Consider the following 20,093-nt stretch of genomic DNA (forward strand, 5'->3'; position numbering starts at 1 on the left):
GGAAAAGGTTGTATGGTCGTCAGAAATGTAATTTATTTGGTGGGAAGCTTTGGCGCCAACTTTTGTAACGACCAAAAGTACGTTCGTCAGAAATAGGATGATTATTTCCAAGGGGTTTCTCATTCCGTAGAAATTGTTTGACTATTTTTGAGGGGATTCTCCTTTTGTCGGAATTGTTTGACTATTGACGAGGGGCTTCTCCTTTCGTCTGAATTGTTTGACTATTTCCAAGGAGAAATATGTCCTCTCGGAAAAAGTTCAAAGGTCAATTTCCCATTAGAATAAGTATTTAAAAAAAAAAAAATCAATACTTATCCAATTAAATTGTTTAATCTTAAATGTTAAAAGTTCCAAAGCTCATTAACATTACCCATAGTGGTTATCATTTATTTTAGAAATAAAAGACAAACAAAATTGAAAATTGAATACTCATCCTAGTTGTATATAAAAATAATAATAAAAAATTTTGATTGGTAATAACCAATCACGCACTCCAAAATAGATAACTAAAAATAGACAATCCAAAAAAAATAGACAATCACAATTACATAAGAACTCATCCCACAGTTGTAAGTTGAATCACATCCATTCTTCAACTATTTTGATTGTCTTCAACATCATTTTGGATGGCATGCATGCTTCGATTTTGAGTCTCTGCTTCTTAGTATGACTCACTCTCATCATTAGTCATCTCATAAACATTTCTTGGAATTGTTTCCACTACAAAACTCCAAATCTTATTTTTAACCCCTTTCGCATAAAAACTTGGGTTGATTGGCTTGCTAATATGAATGGCTCTTGAGTATTTAGCTTGCGTGTTGTACTAACAATGATTATTCCATAACGATTTATCTTGTAACATATTCCTTTTCGTGTTGTGTCATACCAATCAAAATTGAACAATACAACTCTATTTCCTTCTGTGTAACGGAGCTAAACAATATCTAATAAGTTTCCATATCAAGGTACATCACGTCAATCTGATTCTTACCCTTAACCATAACTCCATTATTTTGTGTTTTTTTTAATTCTCATCACTCTACAATGTATGAAACCTAAAACCACTATTAAACCAAGATAATAAGTTACTCGGCTTTCAATACCTAGCCAAAGAAGGCACTTGCTTACTAACTTTACCATCGTTGTATAGTTCTATGACCTGCATAGAAAGGAAAAAATAGTTTTAAGTAAACATATATGACAGTCAATAGTTTTTTAGTTTTTCCAATACAATATTACCCATACCCTTTGTAGGGGCTTTTTTCTTCCAGTAGCTACAAATGGGTTGGGCTGTCGTAAAGAGCAAAATGGCTTAAATTTCCCCCTTGTGTTTGAGTTCAAAGATCAGACCCCAAAATGTTTCGAAAGGATAGTAAAGTCTTAGGAAACACCCTAGTCTCATTCACCAACAAAAACAATGGCGGCTTATAGATGAATTCTTAGTGCTTACAGATAGAATCTTAGCTTGGCATGAGAGGCTTGTGGCATGAGAGCAAAATTATCATGAGTTTAGCCTTAAAGGGAAAGAGCTGTGAGTTTCTATGAAAAACAAGGGCTCTAAGGAGGAGGAGGAAAAGATTATCAGAGGTTTTGGTTGAGATGAGGAAAAAGAGAGAAAATGGTGGCTTGATTGTTTTTCCGGCAGCTTGACAGAGACTCTGTCGAGTGTTAGAACAGCTTGCCAAGAGGGAAAACTAAGGGAAAAGGATGGGCTGAGCACGAAATTGCTGGGTTTTGGGAGTAAGAGAGGAAGCTTGCTCTCTGGATGTGGTTGATGTTTGTTGGGTAGAAGAGGCCCTATTTATAGCCGCTGGAAGTCATTCGTTTTCTAAGAAACCCTAATGGCTTCCATCCCATTTTGCCCAGTCTTTCCCTTTTTTTCTCCCCTCATCCATTCAATCATCCTATTTTGGTGAAATCTACTCTGCTCATTTGCACAAAATCAGGGATTTTGGGTCTTAAGGTCCATTTCTCGCAGCTGCCCTAGTGAAGAATTCCTATTTTCAGCCATCCTCTTTCCTCTCTTTCCTCCTCTCTTTCATGGTCAGATCTGCTGAAGGAAAGAAATGGGTATACATGTTGGTTCAAAGGGTGGCTCCCTGCGCGCCAATATCTTTTGGTCCCTTGGATGCTTTGCTTGAAAACTTGCTCCTTCCCTCCCAGCAGCCCTGTGCACGTGGTCTTCTAAGCTCCTTTCGTGGCTTTGTCTCTCAGCCAAATGCTGGGGCTTTTGCTGCTTCTCACTTCTAATTGTATAGGCCTTCTAAGGTAGCAAGTCAACTTACCAAACAAATGGGCTAATCTCCTCAAGTATTGGGCTATATTAGTTAATTTAATGGACCATTTTGGGCTAAGGTAATGGGCTATTTTTCTCCTTCGTGCTTACCCACATATTTGGGCCTAAGAAACGGGCTTGGGTTCGAGGCTCCCAAGCAACTCGGGACCTCCATTTATTGGCCCATCAATGAGCCTCATGACAACTTATTACCATACATACCACAACCCACTCAAGGAAGCCCCATGCATTTGAGTGGCTTGGGCCCACTTAGGCTTGTAGCGTGGTTGGGCGTGAAACAATAATTTCCTGCTTGGCGTGGCATGTTGCTTGGTACGCTATAATTTTATTGTCCTTAGAGAGGGACACGGTGCTTATTTTAGCATGGGCTTGTATTTTATAACTTTACCCCCAGTTTCTGGCATGACAAATTATTTATTTAACATGTCATGTGGGCTATGACTTGTATATGACTGGCCTTCATGTACTATGATATGTGACTTTTCTTAATAAATTGTCCTATTTGGGCCCAACCATGGACTTTTTTGGGCCTCAACACCCTTATAGAAATCTAATTTGAAAATTGAAACTTATGTGACTCCTCCACATTATCAACACTACACTGGATTAGGATGTTCTTATGTTCTCTGCATACATAACAAATGATTATATTCAAACTAATACAGTGACATATTAGATCTAAATAAATAGTAACATATTAAATACACAAAGAATCTATAGTGTTGAAGATTTCTTACTGGACAAATTGGAAAGCTTCATCACAAATTTGTAGGACATAATGAGTGGCAGCCTTATAAGGTTCGATGCTCATCTCTCTAAGTACACCTGTCCCAAAAGCTCGACCAGTGTTGAGAAAATAAATAATCGAGATGTATCATATGACGGTTGACCCCCATCATCGTTTCTATCTCTCTCGATGCAAATAGCGAGAGCAAAATATTAAACACTCATCTCTCTAGACACCTTCGGCAATAGCCCCTTCTAGATGAGCCTTATTATGAACATAAATCTTTAATTTATGCAAATACCTAATTACGTCGTAAATACTGGAATTAGAGAATCATGCATAAGCAATTAAACAAACTATAAATAAAATTAATATATAAACATTGAGATTACCTTTCCACAGGATACATCTACTTAAATTGTACTGGACCGGCCACTTTTGCTTTCCATGTCAAGTGGCAAGTTAGGTGAATCACGGTGTCAAAAAAGGCAGGAGGGAATATTTTTTCCAACTTGCATAGAGTTATGACAATTTGATTGTCAAGAAAATTCAAGTCATCTTCTCTTAAAAATTTAGCACATAATTCCTTGAAAAAGTACCCATCTTGACCTTTCAACTCCATTAACCATTGACATAACGCTTTGTTATCATCATTTGACAATGTATAATTACCCGGGATAAAATAGAGCTTACGATCATCTCTTTCTTCTGGATGATACCTCTGTCTTATACCCATTTCTTGAAGATCAAGACGAGCATTTAAAGAATCTTTTGTTTTTCTATCAATGTTCATCATTGTATCAATCACATTCTCAAATACATTTTTCTCAATGTGCATGACATCTAAATTGTGACGCACCAATAGTGTTTTCCAGTAAGGTAATTGGAAAAGTATCGAATGTTTTTTCCAATTATGATCTTTTCCAAACCCTTGTATTGTATGTTTTTTCTCATCCTTGTCATGTGTTTTTTTTTTTTCCTCTTAATTCACTAAATTCATTTATCACATCATCACCATATGGTCTCTTGGGTGCAAGCCTCCCTTCCCTTGTATTATCAAATTGGCTTCGTTGATTACGCCATACGTCATCAGACAATAAAAACCGTCTATGACCCAAATAACATGTTTTAGACCCATGAGATAACCGACGATGTGAAGTATTAAATGCACAATATGGGCATGCCAATTTGCTAGACACACTCCAACCTGACATATATGCATATGCTGGATAATCATTGATAGTCCAAAGAAGTGCAGCTCTCGTCTAAAAATTCTGCTTTGCATATATATCATACGTTTCAACACCAATTTCCCACTATTTCGCAACTCGTCTATCAACGGCCTCATGTATACATCAATGTCATGACATGGACCCTTGGGTCCAGGAATAAGTAAAGTCATGAAACATAAGGCTCCTTCATACACATCCATGGAGAAAGGTTATATGGGTATATGAGAACCGGCCAAATACTATAGCGCAGATTCATGTTCCCAAACCCAAATGGGTTAAATCCATATGTTACCAAACCAAGTCTTACATTGCTAGGCTCCATCTTTTACACGATCCTTAAAATACCACCTCATATCTACAGGTATCTTGGATGACATGAATGATCAGTGAAGTCTTGGTGTGAGTGGAAAATATCTAAGCCCCTTCCATAGAACCCTTTTACCTTTCTTTTTGCAACCATTTCCTTGTCTCTTTCGTCTCGAAAGCTTACATATAGGACACTACGTTGCATTTGCATGCTCCTTATAATAAATGATGCAATCATTATTGCATGCATCTATTTTATCAAAATGAATACCTAAATCTGAAATAATTTTCTTTGCACCGTTGGTGGTTGTAGGTAACTTCTCACAAAAAGGAAATGCATTTTTCAACAATGTTAGCAACATACCAAATTCTTTGTTGCTCATAGTATCGGTACTCTTGATATGCATCAGGTTCACAACAAAAGACAAATTAGAGTACGACTCACAACAAGCGTAAAATGGTTGTTCTGCCTCTTTTAACAATTTGTAAAATTTGTGTGCATCTCCATTTGGATCTTGTGGACAACTTTCTTCTATTAAATGATGCATATCATCATCTTGCTCCATACTCATTTCCCTCATTGTCACTATCACTTTCATCACTTTCATCATCATTTTTGGGCATGTTTCCCCCTACCCTTGATCTTTTGGTTTTTTAGGGTGACTAAATATGAAGGTAGTTCTTGGATAATACAAAAAAGTTGACTAATTATTTCCTCTACACAAAAGGAAAAATATTTGACTTCCTTAGCATGGTGAGATGGGAAACAATACTATTAACTCATGAATTTGGATTCAAAAGCCCTAATTCGAATTTGGGTTGTAAACGAATTGGATTTGGATTACATTAGCCTAACGCAATACCATATTGAATTTGGATTTGAATTATCATATTTAATACGTCAATGGTTTGTTTAGATTTTCAAATGCTATTAAATACTCTGCCATCTATTCTACATCAGGCATATCATGCAACATGTTTATATGATTTTGATCCATCAATGGTTTCTTTAGATTCTCAAATACTCTCTCACAAGTTCTTCCGATTGATAAAGATGACAAGACTCGCCCCGAATTCCTCAGAATCTGTGATGAACCTTGCGGGTTTTCCGACATCTAGCGGATACCGGGCCCATTTACTAAAAACATCCTCTTTTCCGAAACAAAGAAAAAAAGGTCGAGACTCATATTAAAAATTCGACAGTCTCCCCTAAAAATGAACTTTACCAAAATTTTCCCTATGAAAAACAACAAAAATAATAGTCCAATTGCCAACATGCATAATGCAATAGCACACAAATTACAAAGTAGGCCTCCAATCTTAAATTCAAACCTACGCGGGCAATATCAGAGCAGTCCAAGAATCTCCAGTTAAACAATCAAAGTAAAAGTTTCAAAGGAAATGGACAACAAGTGTCCTACAATTAAATCGAGGCACGAGAAGAGGAAGGCCCGGCTTGGTTGTTTGGATGACATCAAGCTACTGCATGGGGGGTGCAAAACAGAAAATTGTAATTGGTGCAAGTGAGAGGGATACCCCTCAATCTGTGCTATGATGAGAACATGTTTAGGATAGGGGATAAGTTTGGAGATATAATTGAGTATGGAAACCTAAACCAGGCTAGATGTTTTCTTAGATTTTGAGTCTGGATAGATACCACAAACCCTCTCCTTACTGGCTTCTAGCTGCCAAGGGTAGATGGATCAGAAACTTGGGTAGAGCTTCAATTTGACTGACTGGGGGATTTCTGCTACAAATGTCGGAGAATTGGGCACTGCTTGAATGAATGCTAGTTTGAAGAACCCCTAGAGGGCACCACTGCCTATGGTGACTGGACCCACGCTACCATTATGCGAGAATTCTACTAGCCAAAACAGAGAAACTTCATCATAGGTGAATGGAGGAGAGCGGCTACAATCAATAGGAGGGCTAGATAGGAGGATGATGGAGTACGTGCAGGCAAGTGGAATCGAAATAATGTGGGTATTGCTTCCCAACAACTGACAAGTTAGATTGGGGTCAGACGAGATGACAGAGCAGAGAGAGATCTAAGCATCCAACGGTGTACCAATTTGCCAACCCCTCCATCGAGCCAATTAAATTGATGGGGACAAATCACCAAGAAGAAGAATATGTCCAGATATTTGGTCTTGAGGAGGATTCGAGGCAAGAGCAGAGCGTTATCCTTGAGGAATTAAATATGGCCTCCTCCATCATTAGACCAACAAACAAGACGGGCCCCATGTCTTTTGAAGAAGTGAAAGAGTTGGTCAAGGCCCAAATGAAGAAAGGTAATGTCTTTATTACATACTGGACTCGTCCCGGACTAAACCTCAAGGTCTAAATGATGGATTTAGGCCCATTTGGTCAGCCTATTCAGATTGAGCCAGTTTTACAAAACCCTTTTCATTATACTCAGAAGAATTTCAAGACCTAAGCAAGTTCTGTTGGAGAATTGGGGATATGTCAAAAAATAGTGGCAGCACGTACGGAAGAACTTACTTATGAATCCCCTAGGAAGAAACAGAAAGGTGTTATCCTAGAAGAGTTTCATGGTGATGGTAGCAATGGAAAACCGATGGGCAATGCCCAGGCCAGACTGATCGAAGAAAGGTTTACTTTAGAGGGAAGAGGGCTCTAAACAAGAAAATTCAAAGGCCCGGTGCCTATTCATGGATGAGGTGGATTTGCAGAAAGTAACGGTGCATCAGTCTGAAGATTGGCAGTCTATTGGTGACAAAATTCAAAGTGGGTGGAAGTCATTCTCCCAGGGCTGTTGCGGCTGGCCTGAAACAGTTGCAAGGCCCCAATGAGCCACATCTTTTGGAACTGTCAGGGAATTGGGTCGGACCTGATAGTTAAAGTCCTACACTGGCTCATTCACAAGCATAGACCCTATGTTGTCTTCCTGATGGAAACAAAAATGGGGATGATAAAATTTCGGGCGTTTGAAGGAGAATGGGTTTTACTGACAATTTTAATATGCCCCAGGTTCGATCTGTGAGGGATCTTAGTCTATGGTGGGACGAAAGCGTTAAAGTTACAGTTTTGAGATCCTCTCAAAATATAATTGATAAAAACGTGGAGATAATTCAAACAGGCCAGGAGTACAGAGCCACATGGATTTATGGTACTCCATATAGAGAAGAGAAGAGGCTTTTCTGGAGTGGCTAGGTAATATTCTATCGGCATGTACGACCCCATGGTTTTGTGACAGTAATCTAAATGAAATCTTATGGAGTCATGAAAAACAAGGGGGAACTGCTTTGTCCCCTAATAGACAAAGATTTCTACAGTACTTCATGGACACTATAAACTTTATGGATTTGGGTTTCTGTAGGTCCAAATATACATGGCGTGCAATGAGAAGAAGCAATGAAATGGTTCAAGAAAGAATCGACAGGGGTCTTGTGAATGATGCTTGGCAAATCCTTTGGCCAAATTCTATAATAACTCACGGCCCCTAATTAGGTCTGATAATTGTCCCTTAATCCTGAATCTTATCTCGGCTATTACAAAGGGAAGGAAAATGTTCAAGTTCGAAGCTTCTTGGATTAACAACGAGGAGTGTCGTGGCATTATGGAGAGGTGTTAGAATGAGGAAACTGAATGGAGTAATCTCCAGAAATGGATTGCAAAGACTGGTAGGTGTCGAGAAAAACTTGAAGCTTGGAACCAATTGAGCCAAAGGAATAATAGTAGGCAAATTGAAGTTCTCTTTGAGGGGTTCTGTCGCCTCCATGAAGATTGGAATAAGAATATTCATAAAGTGAGCCAAATCAAACGGTAGATAAATGAGATCAGGATAAGAGAGGAACAATACTAGCATCAACGCTCTCGGATTCGTTGGCTAACAGCTGGCAATGCAAATACTTATTTCTTCCATCAAACTACAGTTCAAAGTAGGAGCAGAATAGAATTTCCAAAATTATGAATGATCATGGCTAATGGGTTTATGGTCACAGAACGGTGTGAAGAACAATTGAAGATTATTACAAAAATATTTTCTGTTCAAGTGGTCCCCGGAATTGGGGAAGTGCTGTAAACTGTATTGAGAAAGTTGTCACTCTGCAGATGAATTTGGAGTTGATATAGCCAATCTCACTTGAGGAGGTTAAGAAGGCAACATTCGAGATGGGCTCTTTAAAGGCCCTTGGTCCGGATGGCTTTCAAGGTACCTTTTACTAGCATTATTGGAATACGATTCATGTTGAGATTCTTGGAACGGTAGAGGAGTTTATGGCTGGAGCTATTAATCTCCAAAGGCTCAATGACACAAGTATAATCCTCATTCCAAAAGCCCCTATGCCTGAGAGTGTTTCCCATTTCAGACTAATCAGCATGTGCAACTATTCATACAACATCGTCTCTAAGGTACTTGCAAACCGTCTCAAGCCTATTCTTCCTTGCATCATATCCCTATCATAGTGCTTTTGTCTCAAATAGACTGATTCAAGATAATATCTTGATTGCTCACGAGGTCTTTCATTACTTGAAGCTTTGTAAATCCACGAAAGGTTTTGAGATAGGAATTAAGTTGGATATGAATAAAGCCTATGATAGGGTGGAGCGGGATTTTTTAGAGGAGGTGATGAGGAGGATGGGTTTTGTGGAAAGATGGATAAGTCTTGTAATGGGATGTGTCAAATCCGTAGCCTTTGCAGTTATTATTAATGGTCAATCAGGTAGACGGTTCAAACCTTTAAGAGGTATTTGGCAAGGAGATCTTATCTCTCCATATCTATTTCTCTTTGTAAGTGATGCCTTTTCTCAAATGATATCTTAAGCTGTTGATTCCAATGTTATACAGGGTATTAAATTTGGCCATAGGGGTCCTTCAATTTCTCACATCTTATTTGCTGATGATACGTTGGTGTTCTTTAAAGCCACTAAGAATTATTGTGACTAGCTTGTCAAACTTCTTAATGATTTCTGTGAAGCCTCTGTTCAGCTCATAAACTTCTCAAAATCATGCATGTTCTTTAGTCCAAATACCACTGAAACAATTAGGAGGGAAATTGAAAGCTCTTTGAGAATTGGTGCTATCAAAGATCTCGGAAAATACCTTGGTATTCCTACTCTATGGGGAAGAGCAAAGAAAGATGCCCTGATGTACATCAAGGAAATGATTTGCAAGAAATTCCAGGGTTGGAAACAAGGACTACTCTCGCCGGTAGGTAAAGAGGTCTTGCTGAAGGCGATGATCCAGGTTATTCTGGTCTATCCCATGAGCATTTTTCGCATTCCTAATTTCTTGTGTAATGAGTTTAATTCCATTATGGTCAACTTATGGTGCGATCAAAAGGAGCAGGAGAGGAAAATCCATTAGGTTAGTTAGGAGAAGCTGAGTTTAGCAAAGCAGAATGAGGGAATTGGCTTTAGGAACTTTTAAGAGTTCAACCTTGCCCTCCTAGCCAAGTAGTGTTGGCTTCTCCTCACCGAACTAGATTCGGGGTGGTAAAAAATTCTTAAGAGAAAATATTTTCCCCATTCCACCTTCATAGAGGCTTGAAAGGGCAGTCCAGCTTCTTCGGCTTGGTCGAGTTCTATTGATGCTCGTGACCTCATTCTTAATGGTGCTAAGTGGCAGATTGCGAATGGGTCGAAAACTAGGGTGTGGATTGATCGTTGGGTCCCATCTCTTCCAAATTTGCATCCCTATTGTACATCACTTTTTTATTTTGATCCAAATTTAAAGGTTACTTATGTAATGGACATGTCTACTGGCACCTGGAATTTGGATTCTATTAAGAGGTTGATAAGCGAAGAGGAAGTTGCGGCTATTGTGAGGGTCCCGATTGGGTCTACTGCAGCTAGTGATAGATTGATTTGGTTGTGGGAGAAATTGGGGAAGTATACTGCAAAGTCAGGCTATCATTGGCTGCATGTGCGTTCCACTAGAAGGGGTCGTGTTGGCACCTCTTCTTCCTCTTCCATTGATCCTGGGATATGGAAACTCATTTGGGAAACTGATTGTCCTCATAAGATTCGAAATTTCCTCTGGCGTGCTTTGAGGAATGGTCTGGCAACAAATGAGAGCCTTTTAAAAAGGAAATCCATTAGTTCATCTACTTGTAGCATCTACAGCTCTGGAGTGGAATCTGTGGAACATGTCTTACTTCTTTGTCCATGGGCTCTAGTTTGGTTTGGTAGTAGCCTAAACATTCGAATATGTAGAAATGAAATCACAACTTTGAATGGGTGGTTTCATGATATTCTCTTTCATGATGGGTTGGGTAAGGTGGATAGAGCTCGAATTGCATCATCTTTGACCTTCACCTACTAGAATATATGGAAGTCGCACTGTAAGGCGGCCATAGAAGGCTATAGTCCATCCCTGAAGGCGACTGTGATTGCATCCTCTTTTGCTATCTTTGATTTTTTGAGAGCAAAAGCTCACATAGTGGTAATTAAAGGGCCTTCCACCCCTCTAGAGCAGAGAACTCGTACTTGGTGCCCCCTTTCTGCCCCGAAAATTAAAATAAACATTGATGTAGTCTAGTATGCAGATTCTCAATGATGTGTCATTGGTTTAATTGCTAGAAATCATTTGGGATCTTTTATTGTAGCCAAGGCGTGTCCCTGTTCCGTAAATTCGGCATTGGAAGCGGAAGCGTTAGCTGTTGTTGAAGAGTGTTTCTTTGCTATTGAGCATCAATTTTGTCAAGTTCAGTTTTGAGATGGATTATAGAGAAGTGATTCAGGGAGTGTAAGGAAACATTTCGAGAGGACGGTGGGAGCTGTATCCTTTCCTCCGTAAGATAAAGGAGCAGCTTGGCCATCCAAATTTTGTTGATACTAGCTGGGCTTGGTGTCCAAGAATAGCTAATGTGGTAGCAGATCACACTGCGACTCTGGCAAGTGTGAGGATGAACCCTTTGACCTGGGTAACAGGCCACCATCTTCGTTGGTGCATGTTCTCAACAATGATGGTCTCCCTTGCCCCCCTTCTTAGTTGCTTGTTTGCAGTTTGCAAGGTTGGACGTTGTAGCCTTAATGTAGGTGGCGTCTTTGTTTATTTGCTTGTTTGCAGCTTGCTTTGTTTATGTAGTTGGTTGTTTTGTTTGTCCTGCCTACTGGCTGGGACTTTCCCTGTGCTTTGTTCTTGTTTCCGGAGGTTTGTCCTCTGTTAATGAAGTATCATTTTCGACCCAAAAAAAAATCAAAAATTATGAGAACCAAATCAAAAATTTCAAAAATTGATGACTATCAGACAAATGGAATACACACACACACACACACACACACACACACACACACATATATGTTAGTTTGCCCACATCCATGGCAATGACGTTTACTCTTATTCATTGCTTTCTCTTGTCCTCCCTTTATTATATATGTGAGTGCCAATACATGACTACTTCATCATCGTTAGCCTCCATCATAAAAAAATAAATATTCATTGTTTTCGTTGCTCACTCAACATTTGTGAAAATCTTTCTTTGTATATCCAATATTAACATCATCAAATCATTGTGCCAATACTTTATTAACTCCAGAAATGTCTCCACAAATGTACCATTTGAGGGCATGTCAAAGCATGATTGTGGCCCTCCAAAAAGTTAGAAATTATGTATTTCATTCATTCTCTTATCTTCAAAACTGCACTTCTCAAGTGATTCGAACTCCTGCCCAATTTTTGATACATGCTGATGAGAATTAAAAAACTAAGTCTGAATCATTTTCGTTAGTATCTTCCATAAGTTCATATGTCCTAAGTCCTTCATTTGGACTTCCCATCTCTCAATTTTCATCTATTAAAACAAAAAATAACAAAAATTAGAATAACCCATACATTAGTTATTTCCAGCAAAACCCAATCTTTTTAGTAAGCAATCCCATACCATAAAGAAAATTAGAAAACTTGGTACAAGTAAAATAGAAAAATACCCATATATCATAAAGTAAAATAAAACAACGAAGATGCAAAATTATGTTGAAGAATAAAACATTTCTCACCTATGATATTGCAAAACAAGGGATGAAATGAAAGCATAGGGATAAATTTTAGCTCAGATGTAGGGAAAACCTTTGTATTGCCATCAAATATGACAATGAGTTCTCATAGTCATGTTTTAAATCCACATTGTAGAAGTAATCTGACGGTCAATAATAGAACTTCATATTGACTCCGCACCCAAACACTTCAAATATGAATAATGCTACTCTTATCACATTTGTATACCACATCCCTATACTATCTTATGTGGCAGCTGAGGTGGACAACCATATCAATTAAAATTATTTAATATTTTCTTTTCTTTTATGATTTATTCCAGTATTTATTTTTCTAATTGTCTTAATTGAAATACACTTCATTGATTTAATTGATGTGACATATAATATGGACATGCCACATCATGTAGTATAGAAATGTAGAATAAAAATATAATAAGTGTAGAACAGCCCTAAATCTAGAGCATCCCCAAATCAAGAGCATTAAAAAAAAAAAACAAACATGAACCATATAAAACTTTAGTTGGGAGACAATTGAAACAAAAAACAAAAGTACATTTCCGTTGCCGGACTTAAAAAAAAAAAACACATGAACCATATAAAACTTAAGTTGGGGGACAATTGAAACAAAAAACAAAAATACATTTCCGTTGCCGGGACTTGAACCCGGGTCTCTCGGGTGAGAGCCGAGTATCCTGACCAACTAGACTACAACGGAACTTGCTAATCTTTTCGGCTACAAATGATTTTCAATGACATGGATTGGTTCGTTGCTGATTTTGTTTCTTAGGCTTACACGGAGTTTCTCATGTCATTTGGGCCTTTTTTATTGACCCTCAAATTTCTTTGTTTTAAACCCAGGTTGACCCGTTTCAAAATGAGCCAGCCCATTTTGGGCCTTTTGAGGGCTCTATAAATTAGACAAACCAAGTTAGGGTTTGCCTCACCTGCTCTGGGAAGAATTCAGTACACGCCGCTTCAGCAGTCTCCATAACTCTATAATCTCACGAGAAAGAGAGGTTAAAGGGACGGCACCGTCGCTGTCCGCCTTGATAGAGCCCTAGCCTCGTCTTGGCCCTCGATTTTGGTCAATCCCTAACCCCTATTTTCAGTAAACGCATACTCTCAATCCCAAAGCAGAAATGGCACCAAAACCCTCCAAGGCCGAGAAGAAGATCGCATACGACTCTAAGCTGTGCCAGCTTCTCGATGAGTATGGCCAGATCCTCATCGTGGCTGCAGACAACGTTGGCTCCAATCAGCTGCAGAACATCCGCAAGGGTCTGCGTGGAGACTCCATTGTTCTGATGGGGAAGAACACTATGATGAAGAGGTCAATCAGAATCCATGCTGAGAAGACCGGCAACAATGTATACCTGAACCTCGTCCCCCTTCTTGTGGTAAGCTTCTATCTGTTTGTTCTTGCTGCTTTCGTTTGAAATGTTCATTTGTTGATTCTTGTTGGTCTGTGCATTAGGGCAATGTGGGTCTGATTTTCACCAAGGGTGATTTGAAGGAAGTCAGCGAGGAGGTTGCCAAGTACAAGGTACGAACGTTCGCTTCCTGTCTATTATTGTATTTGTTCGATTTCAGGCTCTTCTTAATTTTTGTGGGTTATAGGTGTGATGATTTATAATTTATAATTGTTTACAATACACATTGAATCCGTACTAGTTTGGTGTGTAGCTCTTTAATTGGTATTAGATTTAGTGTATACATCAGCCATAAGAACAAGACTATACTTGAGTAAATCTGAAGTATAGGAAATGAGTTATAAATTGAATGGTTTTGTTCATAGTATACATATGTGGTTTGTTTGTCTTGTTTAGGGTATGCCTCAAATTGTATATATTGACTCATGCTTGTTTACATGCTTAAGTGTGTTTCAAGATACTTTGTTGATTGTTTTCCATTCATTTTATTTGTATGTTTTACGGCATCTGGGTGTAATCTTCTTGCTGTGTTTTTCCTGAATTTAAATAGGTTGGAGCTCCCGCTCGTGTTGGTTTAGTTGCTCCAATTGATGTCGTTGTCCCTCCTGGAAACACTGGGCTGGACCCATCTCAGACCTCTTTCTTCCAGGTCTGTGATAAGATCCTTTCACCATTGTAACTTTTTCACTTTCCTGTTGATGATCAGGAGTTCTTACTTGTACGTTTTGTATTTCAGGTCTTGAATATCCCAACCAAGATTAACAAGGGTACTGTTGAAATCATTACCCCTGTTGAACTTATCAAGAAGGGTGACAAGGTTGGGTCTTCTGAGGCTGCTCTCCTTGCAAAGCTTGGAATTAGGCCATTCTCTTACGGTCTTGTTGTCCAGACCGTTTATGACAATGGTTCTGTCTTCAGCCCTGAGGTTCTGGATCTGACTGAGGATGACCTTATGGTGAAGTTTGCTTTAGGTGTCTCCATGGTCACTTCATTGGCGTTGGCCATTGCTTACCCAACGCTTGCAGCTGCCCCACACATGTTCCTTAACGCATACAAGAATGTGCTGGCAGTTTCTCTTGCCACAGAGTATACCTTCCCACAAGCAGAGAAGGTCAAGGAGTATTTGAAGGTACTGTCCTATATTCCCAACTGATTGTTTCCGTTTCTTTGTGTGATTGATTTTCTATTCCATTGCTAGTGCATGTGATTAATTGTGGAGTGCAAATGCAGGACCCTAGCAAGTTTGCTGCTGCTGTGGCCCCTGTTGCTGCTGATGCTGCACCAGCTGCTGCCGCCAAGGTGGAAGAGAAAAAGGAGGAGCCTGCTGAGGAATCGGATGAAGATATTGGTTTCAGTTTGTTTGATGATTAAGTAGTTAGTATTAATAGTTAAACTTTGAGGATGTTAAGTTTTCGCAGATTTAGATATTTGCCCTGGAACTATGTTATGTTTTGGCTTCTGTTGGATACATTTTTTTTATTTTCGTGCGACTATTTTTAATTTTTGGAAGTTTAGTCACTTGATTTTACCCGTGGAGGTGTTTATCAGCAATGTGTTTTTGCTGGGTTGACCCAACTCTGAAAACACACAGCTCTTTGTTTTCTTCAGTTCAGTCTCACCTAGCTCTTTCATCTTCTCGTAGAAAATGGGGTGAAAAAGAAAAGCTTATCTAATTCATTGGGTGGAAAATAAAAATGAAATGGAAATGAATATATGATTGGTTGGTGTTTTTCTTTGGGTAGTTTTTGGCAAATAATCTATGATTTAGGTTCCTAGTTCTGTGTTTTTTGTTTTCAAGTTTAGTAATTTGTAGTTTTTGTTGTTTGGGTCATCTTTAAAATGGGATTCAGTTTGTATGGGCAGATTTGGGGAATGCAAGAGAAAACAAGTTGGAGTTTGTTTGGGCAATGAAAAGTTCTGCTCACATATACAAGCACAATTACTTTCTACCAAGCATGATATGTAGTTTTCTGCTGGGTAGTTTTATTGGTTCTGCAGAAAATATAACGGTATGGTATACGTTACGTGTGTGGCGACAACGTACACTTGCACTTTCACTCTGGGATTTTTTTCAGTTGTCCCATTACAGTCCTCACAAAGGAAGTGTCCCACTATGATGTGCGGGAGATGTCCAGTAAAATGAAATTTGCATGATATATATCCCAATAAATCATTTCTCCTCTCACACTATTAAGTTTAGGTGCTTTGGTGGCATCCTCCGACTTCTTGGGTCAAGTTGAATCCTGACGGGGGGATGTTAGGGGTTTTTCGGGGCGTGCTGGTTATTATGGGGTTTCTTTTTCGTGATTCTACTGGTTCGGTTTTGATTGAGCTGTCCTGCGGCTTCTATTGGATAGGGATCTGCTCTTGAGGCTGAACTTTTGGATAGACTAGAACAAAAAATGCCTTAGACGACAGTGATCCACCGCCTTGTGTGACGCAAAATCGTCATATAAGTGAGCGTCGTCTTTTGTAAGGCATTAGACGACAATTTTCAAACGACAGTTCTAGTGTAAAAACTGTCGTCTATTTGAGTTTCGTCGTCTAATTAAACTTGAGACGACGAATTTAGTTATTTTATACCGTGATAGTTTGTGTATATTGCTTTTCACAATTTTGGGTTTTCATTTGCATTTAATGGACTATTTCAATGGTGTCACATACAGTTTCATAAATATTCATATATTCCTTTCCATAAATTTTACCAAGTCATTCTCATACAAACCACAACACCAAATGTGAATATCTACCATACAAAGTAATTCATCAAAAGCCCTTGGAGCATACAAACTATTTTCTTGCAAAGTTACGAACTTTAGCTATAGATAATCGAACCCATAGCTTTCCAACCTCCTACTTGTTAGGATTAAACGTACGTTCTTGGTCTCTTGCAAAAACATATACAACCCAAAACCCAAAAATGACATGCAGTCACACAAATCGAAGTTGCCATTAAAGAGAGAAGAAAACCATAAAAGCCAAAATCCTGCATACCCAGCATCCTGCATACCCAGCATTGAAAAAGGAATGTAAGCAATCAAGTTAGGCCAAACTGATTATTGGTAAAAGGTTACGATAAAGGGAGGGATTTGAATCCAAAGTATCATTTTCTTAGAAACCAGCCTAGATGCTTTGCTCTCGAATATATGCATTGGAACTTCAGCAGCCCCATACTACCTTTTGGCCTATCAATTTAATTCCACAACTTAAACTGGTGAATTAAGATAATTCTATCTCATTGATGGATTAACACATAAACCATACCTCATGGAGGTCCACTTTTGAAACTTCTATTTTCTCCCTTTTTGTAAATTAAGAAAGATTTTTACTGCCAGCCATGGCATGATAGAAGTAAATCCTTTCACCAAAACACGATGCCCTACACAATGGAAGATTTCTCCACCGATTGAAACTTGAAAGTTCTACCTTTGTTCTGGAATGGACGTTAAAGTAAAAAACAATAAAACATTATACTTTGCTCTGTATAATATTTGTCACAAATGATGTTTGTGATTAAAAAAATGAAACTTATAGTGTCAACTTTATACAATGCATAAATTCAATAAACAGGTAAAAAAAAAGTCAAACAATATGGGTAGAATATTTTCAAGTTGTATTTCATTCTTCAAAATGAGGTATTTATAATATAAGGATGTAATCCTAGTAGGGTCAAACTAGGAAACAAGATAAAATCCTAATTACACAATATCTGTACAAAAGGAAAGAAATGTAGTCCTAATAAACTCGGATGATATAAACGGAAAACAAATAATTTCAGCATCCAACTTCTCTTTAACAAAATGTCGATCAACCTCCACGTGCGTTGTAAGATCATGTTGCACAGAGTTATGTGCAATTGCAATTGCCACTTTTTATTACAATACAAATCCATGGGTTTATGAGGTCCAAACCTAAGATCTCTCAACAATCTTCTCAATGGGTATATTGAACGATATGTAAAACCTCAAATTGATCCAAGATACAAGCATAGACAATTAGAGCACGTGGAGGGGATGAAGATTCATACATGGATCGACGAAAACAGAAACCGGAATCACCGGAAACGGCGTGGGAAACTTCTAAAATCACCCAAACTTCCAGTCGTTCCAATTTAATTTCCTTAGGTTTTTGAGGTAGGAAAATGGGTGGGTTAGATAGAGGACATCGATACAAAACTTTTGCAACCAATTTCGCTCGAATCGAACACCGGAATCGTCGTTGGAAATTTTCTGCCGCGTGCGTATAGAGAGAAAGTCACGCTGAGAGAGAGAGAGAGAGAGAGAGAGAGAGAGAGAGAGAGGCTAACCAGGTATTTTAAAACCCAACTTCAAAAAATTTACAATTGTGCCACTGCGCTTCCGTTGACCACAACTTCTTCGTTAAAACTCAGATTTGAGCCCACTACATGTCTACGAACTTGTGAGAGCTCTACATCATGGTGCCACTCAAATCCTCAAAATCCTTACAAATCAAAAATTGACTAAAGAGACCCTACATCGAGGGCAAAATTGTAATTTTACAATTACATAAATTGAATAAAACGATTAAATTAGATCAGTGTGTTACAATTTAATTAAGGTCGTTTTTTATTATTATTTAGGATGATATTGTGAATTTGGTACCTCTTTTTAGGGTCGTTTATTATTATTATTTGGGATGATAGTGTGAATTTGGGACCACTTTTTCCCAAATTAAAGGAAGTATTGTAGAATAAAATTATTTTTGTAATAAGAAGTCTTGACTAGTTAGGACAAATTATTTCAATTAAAATTAATTAAACCTTCCTTTCTTTAGCGGTAATTCACTTTTCAGGGCCGGAAAGTGTCAAATTTGAATTCTTTTGTTCTCTATTGCTCAAAATTCACTCATCTCTACAAGAGGTTTGTAGTTCAATTGCTTAACAAATATTTATCCTTGCATCTTAGACCCTAAACTCGATTCCTTCTTCCTCCAATATCACTTGTATAATAAAACGGGAGCTTTAGTTTTCACACATAAAATACTTTACTAATTTGAAAGATAGATATACAATTTTACTTAATTAATATAAGACCAAAGACAGCCTACTTTTACTAAAATAACATTGAAGAGCACTAAAATTACTACATGTGCCATTGTGCTTTATTGCCAAATATAGATATTTAGTTTTTACCCACTCAAAACTGACAGTCAAAACGACATAACCAAGACTCAAAAAACGACACTGCTCAAATTGAATCAGTTCCAAAACCCTTTCGCGCGACCTTTCATCTTCAACTACAGCAACTCAGCCGATAGTTCCACACTGAGCAGCGACGACGACGAGCAGCAACGACGACGAGCAACGACCACCACCAACAACGACAACCACTGACGACGAGCGAACGAACGACGACGAGCAACGACGACGAGCAACGACCACCACCAACAACGACAACCACTGACGACGATAGTAGCGATTTTCACTCTCTTGGGAAAAAAAAGGTAAGAAAATGACCCTCTAACACAGATTTGTCTTCGATTTTAGGGATTACACATTTTTGCTGTTGTTCTTTATGCAATGCAGTTTTTGGAAAAATGGATGAATCGTTGGATTCAAAACTACTCTTCGTTTAGGTTTTGCTTCGTTTATAGGGATTAACCATTCAAAATCGTTGGATTCTTGATTTCTGGTTGTTTGTAGCAGATTTTGAACCAGAAACTGCAATGCAGTTTCTGGTTCCATAATTCAATTTCAGAGTGCTTTTTGCTAGGGTTTATGGGAATGTTATAACTGCTCATGAAGTTAAACGTGTTTTGATATTCAGTACTGTATTTGCATTTTGATTTCTGGTTGTTTGTAGCAGATTTTGACCAGAAACTGCAATGCAGTTTCTGGTTCCATAATTCAATTTCAGAGTGCTTTTTGCTAGGGTTTATGGGAATGTTATAACTGCTCATGAAGTTAAACGTGTTTTGATATTCAGTACTGTCTTTGCATTTTGATTTCTGGTTGTTTGTAGCAGATTTTGAACCAGAAACTGCAATGCAGTTTCTGGTTCCATAATTCAATTTCAGAGTGCTTTTTGCTAGGGTTTATGGGAATGTTATAACTGCTCATGAAGTTAAACGTGTTTTGATATTCAGTACTGTCTTTGCATTTTGATTTCTGGTTGTTTGTA

General features: G+C 38.3%; 1 protein-coding gene and 1 non-coding gene across 2 annotated transcripts; one reads left to right on the forward strand and one right to left on the reverse strand.

The window, feature by feature from the left end:
- Positions 1 to 13,165: 13,165 nt before the first annotated feature.
- Positions 13,166 to 13,238, reverse strand: TRNAE-CUC. The gene has a single exon. It is a non-coding gene; the product is annotated as a tRNA-Glu (tRNA).
- Positions 13,239 to 13,437: 199 nt separating this feature from the next.
- On the forward strand, positions 13,438 to 15,560 carry LOC117637957 (60S acidic ribosomal protein P0). The gene is made up of 5 exons (XM_034373027.1): positions 13,438 to 13,920; positions 13,998 to 14,066; positions 14,504 to 14,602; positions 14,690 to 15,082; positions 15,184 to 15,560. Exons 1-5 carry the CDS (start codon positions 13,663 to 13,665, stop codon positions 15,322 to 15,324), a joined length of 960 nt encoding a protein of 319 aa, XP_034228918.1. The 5' UTR covers positions 13,438 to 13,662; the 3' UTR covers positions 15,325 to 15,560.
- The last annotated feature ends 4,533 nt before the right edge of the window (positions 15,561 to 20,093 follow it).

The sequence above is a fragment of the Prunus dulcis genome, chromosome 1, assembly GCF_902201215.1.
Source record: "Prunus dulcis chromosome 1, ALMONDv2, whole genome shotgun sequence".
Classification (NCBI taxonomy): Eukaryota; Viridiplantae; Streptophyta; class Magnoliopsida; order Rosales; family Rosaceae; genus Prunus; species Prunus dulcis.